The 16,809-nt window shown below is 38.3% G+C and overlaps 1 protein-coding gene across 1 annotated transcript; it reads left to right on the top strand.

Annotated features, from left to right (window-relative positions):
• The first annotated feature begins 1,701 nt into the window (after nt 1-1,701).
• Nucleotides 1,702-11,056, top strand: gpib (glucose-6-phosphate isomerase b). Its single transcript, XM_055036941.1, has 18 exons — nt 1,702-1,877; nt 2,048-2,138; nt 2,273-2,341; nt 2,449-2,568; nt 2,671-2,754; nt 4,011-4,157; nt 4,315-4,386; nt 4,472-4,516; nt 4,592-4,645; nt 5,926-5,986; nt 6,276-6,319; nt 6,441-6,593; nt 7,581-7,710; nt 8,026-8,102; nt 8,389-8,517; nt 8,754-8,829; nt 9,463-9,529; nt 10,654-11,056. Exons 1-18 carry the CDS (start codon nt 1,759-1,761, stop codon nt 10,775-10,777), a joined length of 1,662 nt encoding a protein of 553 aa, XP_054892916.1. The 5' UTR covers nt 1,702-1,758; the 3' UTR covers nt 10,778-11,056.
• The last annotated feature ends 5,753 nt before the right edge of the window (nt 11,057-16,809 follow it).

Raw genomic sequence — 16,809 nt, forward strand, 5'->3', positions numbered from 1 at the left:
TAAGGCCCTCATCCTGGCCGCCCAGGAACAGGGCCCTAAACACCAGAGCAATAGAGACACAGATCTACCACACCAGACAAGACCCAAGGTGTAGGTTGTGCAAGGAGGCCCCTGAGACAGTCCAGCACATAACAGCAGGGTGCAAGATACTGGCAGGGAAAGCGTACATGGAACGACATAACCAAGTGGCAGGCATAGTGCAGAAACATCTGTGTAGAATATGGACTGGAAACCCCGAGATCAAAGTGGAACACCCCCAAGATGGTGGAGAACGCCAGAGCTAAGATCCTGTGGGACTTCCAGATCCAGACAGACAGAATGGTAATGGCGAACCAACCAGACATTGTCGTAGTGGATAAACAACAGAGGAAAGCCGTTGTGGTAGATGTAGCAATACCAAGTGATTGCAACATCAGGAGGAACTGGAGAGGGCCTGGAAGGTGAAGACCACAGTGGTGCTTGTGGTCACCGGGGCCCTCGGGGCAGTAACCCCCAAACTGGAGCATGGCTACAACAGATCCCAGAACAACATCAGACATCTCAGTCCAGAAATGTGCAGTCCTTGGCACAGCCAAGATACTGCGCAGAACCCTCAAGCTCCCAGGCCTCTGGTAGAGGACCCGAGCTCAGAGGATAAGAACCACCCGCAGTGGGTGAGAAGGGAATTTTTATATATATATTGGGTTACAATTGTTGGTAGTCTATGCAATTCCTATAAAATAAATGTAACTTGAGCACAAACTAAACTTGCCCATCAACTGAAGTACTGATTGAATATTTCAGAGAATCAAAACTGTGACAGTCAAGGTTGGACTGGGATCTATATTTCCAAAACAAATGGTTTTATGTATGGTGGTTAACGGAAGAAAAAAAAGTAACGCTCGAACTATTTTCCTGTATATGTATGACTGATGGTGCCATTCTTGCATATACGCTTTAACGCATTAGTACATACACTGCCACCTAGTGGCAAACCAGCGCAAAATCAGAAACATGTCAACTGACTGACCATGAGCCAGAAATGCTGAGTATCTTCAAAACTTGCCACTGTTTTTGAAGTATGACACCCTTACAGGTAAAAATAAATCTACTATTAGTTAACAACAAATAATTAATCGTTATTAACTCTGAAAATACAGACTTTGTATTGGGAGGAAATTCACTAAAATTCATTAAGAACTATGTGGAGCTGCACTGCAAAAAATAAATTATAAGGCGGAGTCAAGTAATTTATTTTTTATTGCAATATTTAAAACTATCAATGTAAATGGGCTCTTTACACATGTTTAATGGCTTCTTGTTCATTTGGATCTTAACACGGTGGAAAATATGAAAAATATGTTTTAAAAACATTATTTTTATACTTAAAGATTATTACTAATCACACAGATGGTCAAAATCCTTGCATGGAACCTGATCTGAAAGAAATTATTTTATTTGTCTCATTAAATGAACAGTATTTTTTTTTATAAAACAAAATAATTTTCAGCTTTGAAACCAACATATCAAATGCAGTAAATAACATGTTTTTGTGGTTTGCAGCCTGAAAGAAGAAATAAAAACATGCATTCTAGCCATTGCATTGTCAGACTACTGCTGCCCTTTAACTTAGTGTGGAAGCGTTAAACTTGTGAGCAGCTGGTGTGTCGTGTCTCATATGGGCGGGCCAAATGAGGATCTAGAGAGGGTGATCTTCATAAAGCTTTCGTCTTGACCTGCTCACAGCCAAGCACAGCAAGCCTTCCTTCTCAGCACAGCATGGGACTCACTCAGGACCCCAACTTTCAGAAGCTGCAGGACTGGTACACTGCCCACGCCCTGAATCTCAATGTGAGACACATGTTTGAGGCTGACAAAGAGAGATTCAGTAAATTCAGGTATGTCTGATTTGATAAAACTCAGACAGAATTATTGCACTTCATGTTCTATTATATCTTTGTCACCTTAAAAAAAATCAGATGCAACACAGATGCCCAAATCAAGAAGAAAATATGAAAATATTGAATGTTGAATAGTTGTAAGTTGCTGTTGCTCTGCATCCTCACAGCCTCACACTCAACACTGAGGATGGAGACATTCTTCTGGATTACTCAAAGAACCTCATCACTGAAGAAGTCATGAAAATGTTGGTTGACCTGGTAATTTGAATTCTGTCTGTTTTTTCCTTTTCCTGATAATCATTTGAACATTTTGAAACAATTTTGAAATTGAAATGTAACCACAATCTCATCAGTTGCACATTTAATTTTCTGTCACCGATTTTTCTCTTTAGGCCAAGTCAAGAGAGATTGAAGCTGCTAGAGAGAGGATGTTTACTGGAGAGAAGATCAACTTCACTGAGGTGCACCTTGATGACCAGTAACAAGCATTTCTTAACTTTAAAGCTTTGATAAAACCAGCTGCAAAGGGTAGATGATAAGTCATTGCATATTGATCTTGCACTTGCAGGGGCGCGCTGTGCTTCATGTAGCTCTGAGGAACCGTTCCAACACTCCAATCATGGTTGATGGTAAGGATGTAATGCCTGAAGTCAACAAGGTTCTGGAAAAGATGAAAGGCTTTTGTCATGTGAGTGCAACCAGAAGTCGGGTAGAAATTTTCAGAGATTTTTTTCACAGGTGGATTTTGAACCACCTGTGAAAATTAACTGAATGAATGTATTTGTTGCAGAGGGTTCGCAGCGGGGAGTGGAAGGGCTTCACAGGAAAGGCCATCACAGACGTTGTAAATGTCGGAATTGGAGGATCAGACCTTGTGAGTGAATAACATCAGACAAGTGTCAAAAATGGTTATGTGTGCCAGTGGTGGTTTTTGCTTTTGGTCATGTGGATCACTGCTCAGGGCGCCATTTCGACAGGGAGGAACATGAACAGTTGCAAAGAGAAGGATATTTTGTTATGTTTTAAAGGTTTTTGCTACTTCTCATTTGCATGTCAAATCAATTTCTAGTTCACAGTTGCAACTAACTGATGACACTGAAGTTGATATGTAATATCGAGGTTTCTATTTGAAAATTCAAGGGCAATTTCACATGTTTTAAGGACTCTGGCCTGCATTAAGTTATATCAAGATCAATTTCTGGACTGTTGGGAACAAAGATTATTTAAAGCATGGGGTGAGACTTTTGAAGTATTTTATTATTTTCTTTTTACTTCGTGATTGATTGCTAGCATAAAATTGTTTAAAAGTTTGTTATTCAAGTCTTACAAAAAAAACTATCATGTAGTTTATGTAAATTTTACATGATACACCAACACAATGTTGTGCTTAGTCCTGAAGAAAATAAGAAAGGGCAAAAAATTAAAAAAAATTAAAATAAAAATCTCAAGACTTTATGGGTCATTTGTGCTTGGCCCATCAAAGTAAATTTCCAAGTCTTTTCACATATCATGTCTTCATTATTTTTGTCTATAGTGGAAACTATCAATAAAGATAGTCTCACCTCCATCCACCTGGATCCAGTCTCACCTGGATCCAGTTCTGGATCCAGGTGAGATCCAGGTCACAAAGGTTCTGGATGGAGAACCTTTGTGAACATCAGTTTTCAAGTCTTGCCTCAAAATCTCAATTTGATTTATATCTGGACTTTGACTGGGCCATTCTTCTCTACATTTCTTGGTTTTTGTAACTTGAACCAGCTCTTCTGGTGAAAGTGTGTCCACAACATGATGTTGCCACCACCATATTTCAAACAGGCAGGATGTGTTCAGGGTTGCTGTGTTAGTCCTCCTCTACACATAGCATTTTGCTAGTAGACCAGCAAAGCAGAGCACATTTTTCCTTTTCTGTCCCCTGTATGGTTTGTGGCAATATAAAAATAGGACTTCTTATAGCTTCTCCCCTTGTACTTATTTCATTTTATAGTTATGTGCAAAATTGTGTTGGTCAAATCAATCAATTCAAAGTCAAACATCTTTGTTCAACTGTTGCTGAAACTCATATAAATTTATGATTCTTCAAAGAACCACCAATATCTGACTGTGTTTCCTAAACTCTGGCTTGAACCATAGGGACCTCTGATGGTGACTGAAGCCCTGAAGCCTTACTCCAAGGGGGGTCCCCAAGTGTGGTTTGTGTCCAACATTGATGGGACTCACATTGCCAAAACCTTGGCTCAGCTCAATGCTGAGACAACTCTCTTCATCATCGCATCCAAGGTACCTGGATCACCTCGAGTCAGGATCTCTGAAACTGAGAAACATCAAACTTTTCACATCATAAAGTGTTGCTGACTTTCTGACTTACATTTACAGTAATAAACCTTCAAAGCATGTACGTGATTGACTGATAAGAAGCCACTCATTCTTTTTGCAGACGTTCACCACTCAAGAAACTATCACCAATGCTGAGTCAGCCAAAGCCTGGTTTCTTGAACATGCCAAAGATGTGAGGATAAAAATGCCTTCAATGTGCAATTTAGTGTTAATCAATTGATATCCTCTTTAATCAGATATCTGCTTTGTGTCAACAGAAAGGTGCTGTTGCCAAGCACTTTGTTGCTCTCTCCACTAATGCTGTAAGTTTTTCTTTTCTTTGTCAGTGTTCCACATTTTGAAATCTGGTCTGAACTGTTCTGTTTTCTTTTCTTCAGCCCAAAGTGAAGGACTTCGGCATCGACACGGAGAACATGTTCGAATTCTGGGATGTGAGTGCTCTATAACACCTCGCTGTGTGCAGCAGCTCCCCTTATCTTCCCAACACTGTGATGGGGGATTTGAGCGGCTGCTATAAATAAACTAGACTTTTGACCTGTGAAGTAGGTGGGACAGAGACTCTGGAGAGCAGCTGCTGGGTAATCAGAAGCCTCTCTCTTTAGATTCAGTTATTATTGGTAGTAACCTTTCCTCTTGCAGAGGTTACATCAAAGGTCGCTGAGTTACTTTGAGCTACATTGTTGGTATTTGAAAGGAAGAAGCTTCAATGAGGCCTTTAAAATTCTGACAAAATGTGCTGATATGCAATAAGTCTTTCACCTGAGAGTGAAATATGAAACTTTATGAACATAACATTGAAAGTTGATTTTGTTTAGTTAATTAAATGCACAAATTGAAACTCATACAGATTGCATATTTGTATTATTTCAAGTAATTTAGCCATATAAAACAAAAGAAAAATGTTTCTTAGAAAGTTAGAATATTACATTAGACCAATAAAACAATATTTTAATACAAAATGATTCTATGGTTACAATTTTATAATTTCTCCAATAGACTGTCAATGACATTCACCTCAAGGAGAGTAAGCCACAAAAGCTCATTGTTTGAAAAATTATCTGAGGATTCCTTTATGCAAGCACAAACATGAAAAGTTGAGTGGAACGAGAAAAATGTATCGGAAAAGGATGTCAAGCAGCAAGAATGTACTTTGCATTCTGTGCCTCTCCACCAGCGATAGAGTTGGATCTTCATTCCCAAAAGGCAATGCAACATTTTCATTTGAAAAGAACTGAGCAAACCATGATCTTAAGGCCCTCAGCTACAGTCAGCACCTTATGAATCTCCTACAGGCCTTCGCATCAACTTTGTTTTTTCCTGTTTCCTGCACAACTTTTCCTTCCACACTTTTTCTTTTCACTCAGCTTTAAGAAAAAAATACTTGGACACTGCACTCTGTGAACAGTCAAATCGGTTTCACCATTTCTACGTTAAAATTATTTTATTATTCCTATTTTTATTATGCCTCAATTCTTTCATAACGATTGATATAACTTCACTAGCTGTGAAACAGTCTTCATAAAAGAAAAAGAATTTGAGATACATCACTTTGTGTTTATTGAGTCCAGATGAGTTTCTCTTTTTAATGAAATGAATGAAATATTAAAATTTTCATTATATTCTATTTCATTGTGATGAAATATGTTTTCAAACATGGCTTCTGAAAGAGCTCAGAAAGAGATTACATTCATTTATTTTTTCTTTCTTCTAGTGGGTCGGAGGTCGCTTCTCCTTGTGGTCTGCTATTGGAATGGCCATTGCTTTGCATATTGGTACGTTCTAAATAATTACAAAACTCAACATCAAATACAGGTATAGTTGCTGGTGCCTGTTGATACAGCGTTTTAGGTTCACTCTGCCGGACACACAAACATCTGCACAGACGTATAATAGGATTTTTTCTGATCTCAGCATAAATAATTTAGCACAGCTGCAGTGCTGGATTAACCAACACTGTCGGCCAGACTGCGCCTGTGCTTCACATTCTGCTCAGACTAGATTCAGCTGATGTGCAGGAATTTTTCTCATTCATCCAACTTCTCTGTTACATTTTCTCATCAGGCTTTGACAATTTTGAGAAACTTTTGTCAGGAGCCCACTGGATGGTAGGTACACCATAATGAGCCTGTCACCTTTCAAACATAGAATAACTATTTTTAGGGGTTCTTATGAAGGGGGGCTTCTGAGCAAAAAATGTAACATAGCTTTTCTTTCTCTTTGCTGCAGGACAAACACTTCCGTTCTGCTCCTCTGGATAAAAACGCCCCCGTTTTACTGGCTTTACTGGGCATCTGGTACATCAACTTCTTCCACGCTGAGACACACACTATGTTGCCCTACGACCAGTATATGCACCGTTTCACTGCATACTTCCAACAGGTCTGTCTCTTGGATATATCAAAGACAATTGTTAATGTTTCTTTTAAATTTAATCTGTTTATTCTGGACTGTGAAAAGGAACATCAAAAGAGAAGTTGAACTGCAACAGATGTAATCACTGGTGAATTTCCATCTGTATATTTTAGGGGCATATAAATCAAAAGGTAGACAAACTAAAAATAGCAAATAAATCCAGAAAAATAACTAATAATTGCCAACTCATGATAACACCTTCTTGCTAATAAGCATTGCTTTTTGTTGATTTTGTGAAAGGAAAGTTTGAGATTCTCTCAAATTCAACTCAAAATTGAGTAGAGGATTGTTTTTCCTTCTTTAATTTGTCATAAATGGTGGATGCATACATACATAAGTACGTAAGATACATAAACAAGATATGAACAAAAAAGAGAAATGCATAGTTTTTATGGCCAATGCCAAAGACTAACAAAAAAGAACAACCAGGAAATAAAATTGTATGATAGAGGCAGCAGTTTTGAATCCAAAATAAAATAATCAAATGAAACAAGGGTCCCTAAAGTTTGATATATTTAAAGCCTAAAATGGTGACAGCCTTCAGCATGTAACAACTAGAAAAGCAAAAATTGAATTTTTCTTTTATGTTTTAAGTGCAGATTGACTGTCAGAGCTGATTAACTCAAAATATGCTGATTATAATGTGCTGATTAGATTGACTGGTGCACCTACAACAAACCAAATGCAACATTAAAGGCAAATAATTTGCTTTGATAAAAAAAAAACAAAGATTACAATACACTCTGAAAAGGATTAATCATATATAGTTGTCAAATATGAAAAGGACAAAAAATACAAAGAAACCACAAGTCTAATGTAAACAACATCCAAACAGCCTGTCAAACCTTGGCATTACAGGTCAAGCAGCACAAGCAGTTTCTATATCAAAGCCTACAATTATCAAGAACATTTTGAAGCATGTGCCAGTCTTAAAAATGAGTGTGTAATATTCAGGGAGACATGGAATCAAATGGAAAGTACATCACCAACCATGGAGCACGAGTCAATTATCACACAGGACCGATAGTGTGGGGGGAGCCGGGAACAAATGGACAGCATGCCTTCTACCAGCTCATCCACCAAGGTAAAAACAGCTACATCATTCACACATACTCAATCTGATTAGATAAGTGTGCAGATTTTATTCTACCTGCACAGGTACATGCTTGACAGCAATTAGGCTAGGATAAAATCAAATCAATTCATTGTAATTTACATGAAAATGAGACAGTTTTTCCTTGGAATACAAACAAATATAAACGAAAACATATTAATTAAGTGGAATATAACAAAGTGAAACTCTGAAACAGGTCCTTGACAAAGAGTTGGGGCATTCCAACAAGCTTTTATTTAATGGGAAAATATTAATATTGCTTAACTGTAGCATGCTGCATTGTAGGAACACGAATGGTCCCAGCTGACTTCCTGATCCCAGCTCAGACTCAGCATCCCATCAGAGACAACCTGCATCACAAGGTACCACAGAAGCTGTTCAAAGCAGCAATTCATTTATGCAAACCATGCCAATGCTCTTTTAAGTATTCTGTTCAGGTTTCAGTTTTGGCGCTGTTTGTATAGTTTTTATGCAGACATTTATGCATATAGAACTTCATAAAAGTTCTTCCAGGAACTTTGATGAAAGAGATTGCTTCTGTTACAGAGTACTGAGAAGTACTGAAGAATACTAAGCATCTGCAATGATTCATGAGGATCTCATGATAAATTGTGAGAAAAATTAAAATAGATGTTGATGTGTCTTTAGATTTTGTTGGCCAACTTTCTGGCGCAGACAGAAGCATTGATGAAGGGTAAGACCACAGAGGAGGCCAGGAAGGAGCTGGAGGCAAGCGGCCTGAGCGGAGAGGCTTTGGAGAAAATTTTACCTCACAAGGTAAGTTAAATGGAGAAAGCGGCTCCTTTTATTTAGGAAGAAGATGTTGATATTGATACAAAATGCTTTACTACCTGGACTTTCAAGTAACTGACCACATAACAGTGCGTGAAACCAGGAGAACTTAGGAAACAGTACCCCCAAGAGGCTGTCAATCAGCATCACCCAGCAGCGTTGATGTAAAAAGAAGGAAATAGATTAAGTTAATCATAAATTATTCCCTGTGATCAATACAGGTTTTCCAAGGAAACCGACCAACCAACTCCATCATCTTCAAGAAACTTACACCCTATACACTAGGAGCACTAATAGGTGAGATTTACTGATAGAAAAATTTTTTTCATATAAAAATAGTTGAACGATTGTGTGATTATTTATGTCATATTCTATGTGTCTTTTTTCACAAATGGATTTTATTTTTATTATTTTATGATTAATACCTTCCTGTCTTTAATAATCTGAGACTCTTATCCATGAACTCATCTGAAGCTGGGTGAATAAAAAAAGAAAAATTCAAAAGGATATTTTTCAACATTTATGTTGGTGCTTCTCATTCAGCAATAAAATCCACAGAAGCTTTGTGTTGTAATTTGTCTCTGAGGGAAAATCTTCATAGGAGAAGAACAAAAAACAAAACAAAATAAACATTACATTTTTTCTCAATTTTTGTAAAAGTTCTCAACTCTAATGCAAAGATGGTTGACAGACATGCAAAAGCAACAACTGCCATGGTACCAAGCTGCTGCAATATCCTGAGGAGGTTCAGTCAGGACACAGCATGCCGTTGCATGGTAACAGTTAGTGTGAAACTAGACCGCCAAATTAAGAAAGCATATTATGTTCTATTATCAACTGCTCTACCAAAAAATCCCCAGTTAGAAATGAGCAGACAAATACATTTATTTCTTGATCAACCTACATTATTTATTTTGTGTTGTGTTTCAGCCATGTATGAGCACAAGATCTTTGTCCAGGGTGTAATGTGGGAGATCAACAGCTTTGACCAGTGGGGGTAAGTTGATTTTTCTTCCCACAGTCAAACAGGAAAAACTCACAAAGCTGCTGGCAGGTATTAAATGTTCTTGATCCTTAGCCAGTATGTTTTTTCAATACTAAAACTTTCATTAAAGGCAGATTAGAGTGGTGCAGTTTGCACACATATACATGAGCCGTATTATATGCATTTAAGTAATTTTGTTTGCCCATAATTCTATGTATTTATGCAAATTACATCCAGAGCAAATTGCATGTTAAAGACCTTTTTTGCTTTATACACATTATGCAGGATAAGGACCTTCTGCTAAAAGGTGGAGGTATGTCTAGTGCAGGAATAAAAATAGATGAAATCACCTGCTGCACTGCTGGCTTTATGCCTGATATTTCAGAGAATAATTTTCTTAATCAAATAAATTGTCAACGATTTTGGAAGCATTTCAACAGACGAAAGCAGGAACATCTGTCCCTTTCAACTGAGTAAAACAGGGACCAGGAAAAGGAGGTTTAATATTCAAGGCAAAGTAAAAGAAACCTGATGTAGGAAATACACAAAGCTAAATAAATACAATTAATCATTCATGAATGTTTCATTACTTTATATAGAAAAGTGTAATGTAATAACTACACATTAAAATTTTATGATTTGTTGTATTTTTTCTTATCTTTGAACACATTTGTTAAACTGCTGCATCGATCACTCCATTGGATTTTACAATCTGCAGCATCACATGTTATTTAGAAATGCCATTCCTGCTTAATTCCTCTGCTCAGATACTATTGCTGAAGTTTTAATTAAAGCTTTAAATATTACAATTGCAAGTACAGGGCCTGGAGACCTTGAGATATAATGATAATAATGCTAAAAATAAATCTGTCTTTTACCTCTGTATCTGCCGTGTTTGGAGCAGAAGAACTGCTACATTGTGATGGGCATGCTTGCATTTTCATTTCCATTAGAGTTATCTGCAAAAATAAAAGAAAGCAACAAGAGGAGAAGATGCACTACTCTCTGCATAGTAGTAATTTGCTGCACTGTACTGCTCAGCTTTCAGGATGTACACAAAACAAAAGAGTAGATCTGAAAAACGCATCAACACACTTAGTGAATTCCTTTCTTCTCATTCGTTATTCCACTGACAGAGTCGAACTCGGTAAGCAGCTTGCAAAGAAGATTGAGCCAGAACTCAAGGACACCGCCGAGGTCCACTCCCACGACTCATCCACCAACGGACTCATCAACTTCCTCAAGAAAAATTTTGCCTAAGTTTGAATCTTTCCTTTGAACATGATTACCCTTAAGATCAGTTCAGGGTCTGCGTGGACTAGAGTCTCGCTGAGGCAGCTGGTCACGCCCACGCAGCCGAGCTGAAGCTCTCTGTGTTTGTGCTCCCATTATGAATATTGTGACTGTCTACAGTTCTGCCTGTGCTGTGATACAAACGTAGTCAGATGTTGCTGCAGGCAGAATGAGTCATTGTCTCATTGTCTCTACTGCCGCAGGAATTTGTGTTTTTGAAATAAAATATCCTTTATCTGATCTTCAGTTGCACTCTCAAGGCTATTGCTCAGTGAGTTGCTCAGTATTTACCTACAGCATGAGTAAATGAGCCAAAAGTGCGTCAGAAAATAGGCCGTCACTAGATGTCACCAGAGAGCCTGGTTTATTTCCTGGGAGCAAGTCAGCCTCCCAGAAATCACCATTTGTTGGAACAAAAGTGCAGAGTTCATTTCGTTTGTGGTGATTTCCTCCTCCTCGCAGGTCCCCAGACTCCACAGCATCCATTTAGGGAGAAAAAACAAACAGCATCTGGATCACAATCCTCTCTTCATTGGCACTTCATCTAAACATCATTAAAGTAAAATGGTTTGAAGACACATGCCAAACTTCCTGTGAATCTCTCACCAAAACATATGACCCCAAGTCGAAACCATGAGAAAATATGCTCATGTACAAAAGAACAAATTATTAGCTGAGATGGACGACATCAGCATCCTTCAACGTGTATTTTTGCATCGTCTCGGTCTCTTTAAGCCTTCTGCTGGGTACAATTACAGAGCGTGCATGAGGACAAACACAAAGTTAAAAAAGATTCCCAGACCCCCAGACACCGCCGGGTTTTCACTGCTGTTGCCAGGCAACGCTACATTTCTTCAAGTCGAACTTGTGCTTTTCTATCTCCAGCTCTGAAATAAGATACAGAAAGAAACCGAGTTAGTCCAAGGATACCCTAACCACACGTCCTGAATGAGTTTTTAGTGCACATCAGCAAGAAGAGGAAGTGTTGCTGTTTGTACCTGTAGCCACAGAGTCTGAGTGGTGACTGCGGTTGAATTTAACGAGCAGGAAGTAAGTCAGCATGAGGAAACAAAAAAAGGCCAGTGGAGTCAAATTACAGCCTGAAAGCATGGATAACGTTCCACATGCGTTCCTGGCATGTTTGTTGTGCAGTGTGTGTGGATATCTAGTCAGCTTCTCAACCTACTTCATGCTTTCTTGGGCTTAGTTTTCAGGCACTTTTATTTCCTGCACATCCATCTGTCTGCCTATTTGAGGTTTTGTTGTGCCTCAGCTGCACTTTTGGCAGTTTACATTCACAGTTTTATGTTCAGGTCAGAGTTTCAGATAAATCTGAATTTACAAAATTAGGTAGTGATGGCAGAGAAACAACTTACCATTCCAGAAAAACTTTTCATTCATCGTCATCAGCGGCTACGCTAACTAGCTTGAGGATTCATTGCACGCTCTGTTGTGATGAACCAGCTGACGTCTAGCAGAGAGCAGAGGGGGAGTAGCATGTACACAAGCATGATTGATAGAGTGATAGCTCTCCTTCTGGTTCCGATTGGTTGTTTCTGAGACCTGTGCATAGTTGACAGCAGGACCACTGGGAAAAGGCATCCGAGATTATCTGTCTCAGATTATGCTGATACAAACATAGTGATAGTTTTAGCAAATATGTAAAACAAAACAAAAAAAAAAGATATTTTATAAAAGTTAAATACCGCAGCATTTAGAAAATATAATTACTTCAATCCAACAAATAAAATTTACCAATAGAAGGTTGTTAAGAGTTATGTTATTTTGATTAGTGGTCAGAATCTGTCATGTTATGATAGTCAGTGGTCACAAAAAGGATGAAAATGCAAAACATAGGGAAAGTTCAGAAAATAATATATTCATAAGTTATACATCAAATTTAATCATTTTTACAAGTATTTATCCCCATACTTCTTGAAAATTCATTTGTTGGTGGTGCAAAATGGAAGTAGGATCAGGTAAAATAGCAATAAATTTACTTGAACTCCAGATGAAGTGGCAAATTGATCCTGAACCCAGAGGACTTTCATTTCACTGAGACACAGTGCTGGAAGTAGGTTCATGGTTCTCTATCATCTTATATAATACGGCTTTGAGAACCTACAGCCACTGTTGTTTATCTCTTTAGGTTTAGTGTAACCATGAAACCAGGTGTCTTCTCCTTCTAGGTATGTTCAGGGAACATTTTCTCTTGGGGTGAGAATCTAAGCTCTGAAATCACAAAACCACGCCTGACTCTGGGCCATCTCAATGTGCTATCGACAAGAGTGACAGAAAAACTCTGGAGAACGTTAAAAAAAAAAGCCTCTGTGTCAAGCGCAGCTTCATTTTTCCCACGACTAGAGGGGTTATATAAAGAATAAGTTAAGTATGTGGGCAGAGCTCAAGACTCGGCAGCGTTAGAAGCCTGTTGAGTTCAATAGGACCTCTTGGGACATCAGCTGACCACATGTTCCTGAGGCTCCCTGTAAAATATCTGCAGATATGTGTGGTTTTGTGTTATCCAAAAAAGTGAAACATCAGTTGTAAAGCATGAGCAAACATGTAAAGCTGTTCTTCTTATAAACATCGAGGTTCTTCCCTGTCAAACTATGAGAAGGCTCAGTTTGTGTGGTCTGCAAGGATGTCCTTCAGTCATCTGAGTTTTCTTTTCCTGACCAGGAATCCATTCAAAGAGTTTTTTGAATCTGCAGAAAAAGGCATAAATGGACCAACATCTGGCTCTTCTCAGCATTACAATGTGAGAGATATTGTAAAAAAAATAATAAATAAATAAAAAATACTCCCACGCTGCCTTCTGCTTGGGCTGGAAAACTGATGCATCATAATCACAGCAGAGTTTCCACTGATGGCTGAAACATCTTTTTTCACAGTAAGGCTTTTTTTGGTTGTGATCTGAAAGTCAATGTGAGGCGACACGACTGTGTGGCTCATGTTGTCAACAGCGTTACTGTGAGAGCAAGGTTTGTTCTTTGCCATTCTGCTTTATGCCTCTTAATGGATGTGACTCAGTTCAGCATCAATAAGGAAAGAAAAAAGATCTCTTAGGAACTGAATCAATACTAAATTTTGGTTTCTTTATTTTCATACAGGAAAAAAACCTGTATGAAATGGGAACGACTCTGCTTTAAGACAAGCCGCTAATTTGGCTCCATCGCTTTGCAATACTGTTGGATTTTTCCTCATTTTATGACTTTAAAACAACAATCATCAATGCATTTTACTGGAATATCATGTGATGAAAATAAAACAATGCATGAAGTGATAAACTAGAAATGAACATTTTTGGTATGCATTTTTGTCCAACCCCTTCAATCTGATACCACAAGTCAATCTGATACCACAACCAAGTGCCTTCAGAAGTCACACAGTAAACAGCTGAATAGAAATATGACAAGAAGAAATGTATTGTTGACTAAAAGCTGCATGAAGTTTAGTTTACATTTTTCCCTCAAACCATGTGGAGAACACAGCAAACTTGTAGAAGTTGACTGGGTCGGTTGAGACCAAAGTTTCTTTTTTTGGCCAGCATAGAAAACACCCTGAACAACACAACATCTCACAAAGTCTCCACTGGGAAACATAAGGAGGCAGCATCATGCTGCTGGAATGCTTTTTTTCTTCAAGTGGACGAGGAAACAGAGTGGACATAGAGAAATTGTGTAGGATTTTTTTTTAAGTTGCAAAAGACTTGAGAAAGGGACAAGTAGGTCCAACAACCTTTAGATGTCTCTGCTTCAACACACCTGAGTGAAATAATCAGGTCATTAGCAGGACTCAGGAGAGCTTAAGTGCAAATTGAGGAGGTGATTCAGCCATTTGATTCAGGCGTGTTGAACCAAAACTTTGAAAAGATCTCATAGACTTTTCATAGAGACATGTGAGTTTTACTGTCAGTCTGACTTTCTCTGTGTTTGATAATTATTCTGAAGTTGCCTTCCTCTTTAAAATGTCTAGCTCTAGATATCAGCTTTTATGCAATTAGAGCTATTTTCACCTGAAACAGAAAAGCAATAAATCAAGAAAAGTTAAATTTATGTTTAACAAAGGAAATTAAAATAGCCACAAGCGCACATCAAAAGATTATCCAGATAAAATCTTTTGCTTTACTTTGAGGAGAAAGGCAATTCTCTCATTTAATAAAATAAACCCAGCAGATTTGAAACTGTGACATTTGAGACATATTAAATATTTGTGTTTATTGAAATCTGTGAGATTAAACAAGGTTACAGCAGGAATCTTTGCATGAAACTTTATTGTCACAGACAGACAGAAGGAAAAGGGAGGCTGAAATTTCAAAGGTCACCATCCACATATTTGGCGTACATGAGGTAATCCTGTGGCAAGCCTATTTTCACCTTTTTCCTGGCAGCAGGGGTACCTGTGTCTGCACAAGGGAAGGTGTTCTGGATTTCTTTTGTGTTGTTTAACAGAGCTCACCTCACAGCAGCAGGTCCCTGGGGAGGTGGGGGCTCCACTGCCTCCACTGCCTCTGGTCGGACACAGGCACACATGTCTCCACACACAGAGCTCCCTGAGTCACAGGGTGGAACCCTCGCATGCATAAAGGCTGCTTTGTGCCCCGACTGTTAGAGCTGTCAACCAACACCAGCAAGCTCCTCACACTGAAACACCACTGTTCCCCTCAGAGCTCGGCGAGTGGGCAGTCTGCGCTTTTATGTACGCCCACGCAAAATGCATCGGCACCTCCTGCAATCTGCAGATCAGCAGCTTATAAATACAACTGTGATTGAAATGGGTGAGCAGGGTTTGACATTTCTTTTTGAGCTTAAAGCTTGGTGCACTTCAGTGGATGTAAAAGTTCATTTCATTTGCATCTCACAATTTTCTCTGTGTTTTCTTTTTTTCACATCAATGCAAGCACTTGTGATAAACTTGAATGAAAGTCTAAAAACAAATCTTCTTTAAGACAAAGAAAAGCTATTTAGAATAATTACATGGAGCTGAAAATTACTAACCAATGTTCAGACTATTTGCTTTGATACATCTGAATTCTGGTATTTTGTTCTTCAATCAGTAGTCCTTTTCATGCTCCTACGATCTCAGAAATTAAACATGTAAAATTAAATCCATGCCATAAGTTAAAGAAATCTGCCTGCAGACCAGGAAGAAGACGTAGGAAAGTTTCTGCAGCTTCAAAACAGATGGACTCAAAGGAGAAGGATGATACATTTTGCAAAAACTGAAGAAGTCTGGATCCACAAGAGGCTTCTGTAACCTTTTGCAACCAGCAAAGAACCTAAGAGTTAATAAGAGTGGGATACAAGGTTTCCTGGGAGAGTCTTACCAATGGACTTCAACAACTTGACACTCTGGCAGAAAAAGGTGCTTTCTCCACTACTTTGTAAGTACATGGAAAAAGAGCCAAACAATCTGAGATGAATGAGCCTTCGGTGAGTTTGCCATTTGACCCCTGAGATGCCTTCATGCTCTAAGCAGAAAATTCTCTGAGGGAAGAGAAATTACACTGCACTCAAATGCAAATCTAAGCAATTGAGGGGATGTTTTTTTTCTGCTTCAGATTCAATGAGATCTCTAGATTTGAACAAAATATTTCTTCCTGCTCTAACCTGAAGGAAAAATGACTTTAAATCAAAAACTTTATTCAGTCTTTTCATTCATTTTGAGACATTGAGTACAACACCAACAAATGGTCTGGGTGCTGAAGCAGCAAAAGCAACCTGTTTTGGACACTCTGGTTTCTCCACTTGTGGAAATGTAATTTTTTTTTAATCTGATTTTAATTATGTTTTATGGCACTGTTTAAATGGGGTCAAAATTTCTACATTTTCATGGTGATGCACACCAGTTGTGATAATTTTGTTAACTGAAGTTTTGGTGATTTTGCATCTTCTTGCACAGTGTAGAAGGAAACTTAATGTTAATTTTTTGTATTTTTGGATTTTTTAAAATCTGGTTCTTTTTGGGATATATTCTATAAAGAAGAGACCAGATTA

This window comes from Poeciliopsis prolifica, unplaced genomic scaffold (assembly GCF_027474105.1).
Source record: "Poeciliopsis prolifica strain line A6 unplaced genomic scaffold, Auburn_PproV2 SCAFFOLD011, whole genome shotgun sequence".
NCBI lineage: Eukaryota > Metazoa > Chordata > Actinopteri > Cyprinodontiformes > Poeciliidae > Poeciliopsis > Poeciliopsis prolifica.

Excerpts from the sequence above, each read along its gene's own strand:
- gpib (XM_055036941.1), top strand. The coding sequence starts at position 1,759 with ATGGGACTCACTCAGGACCCCAACTTTCAGAAGCTGCAGGACTGGTAC. Across the intron at positions 2,139-2,272 it reads TGAAAATGTTGGTTGACCTG|GCCAAGTCAAGAGAGATTGA; the intron begins GTAATTTGAATT and ends TTTTCTCTTTAG. Across the intron at positions 4,517-4,591 it reads TTGCTCTCTCCACTAATGCT|CCCAAAGTGAAGGACTTCGG; the intron begins GTAAGTTTTTCT and ends TCTTTTCTTCAG.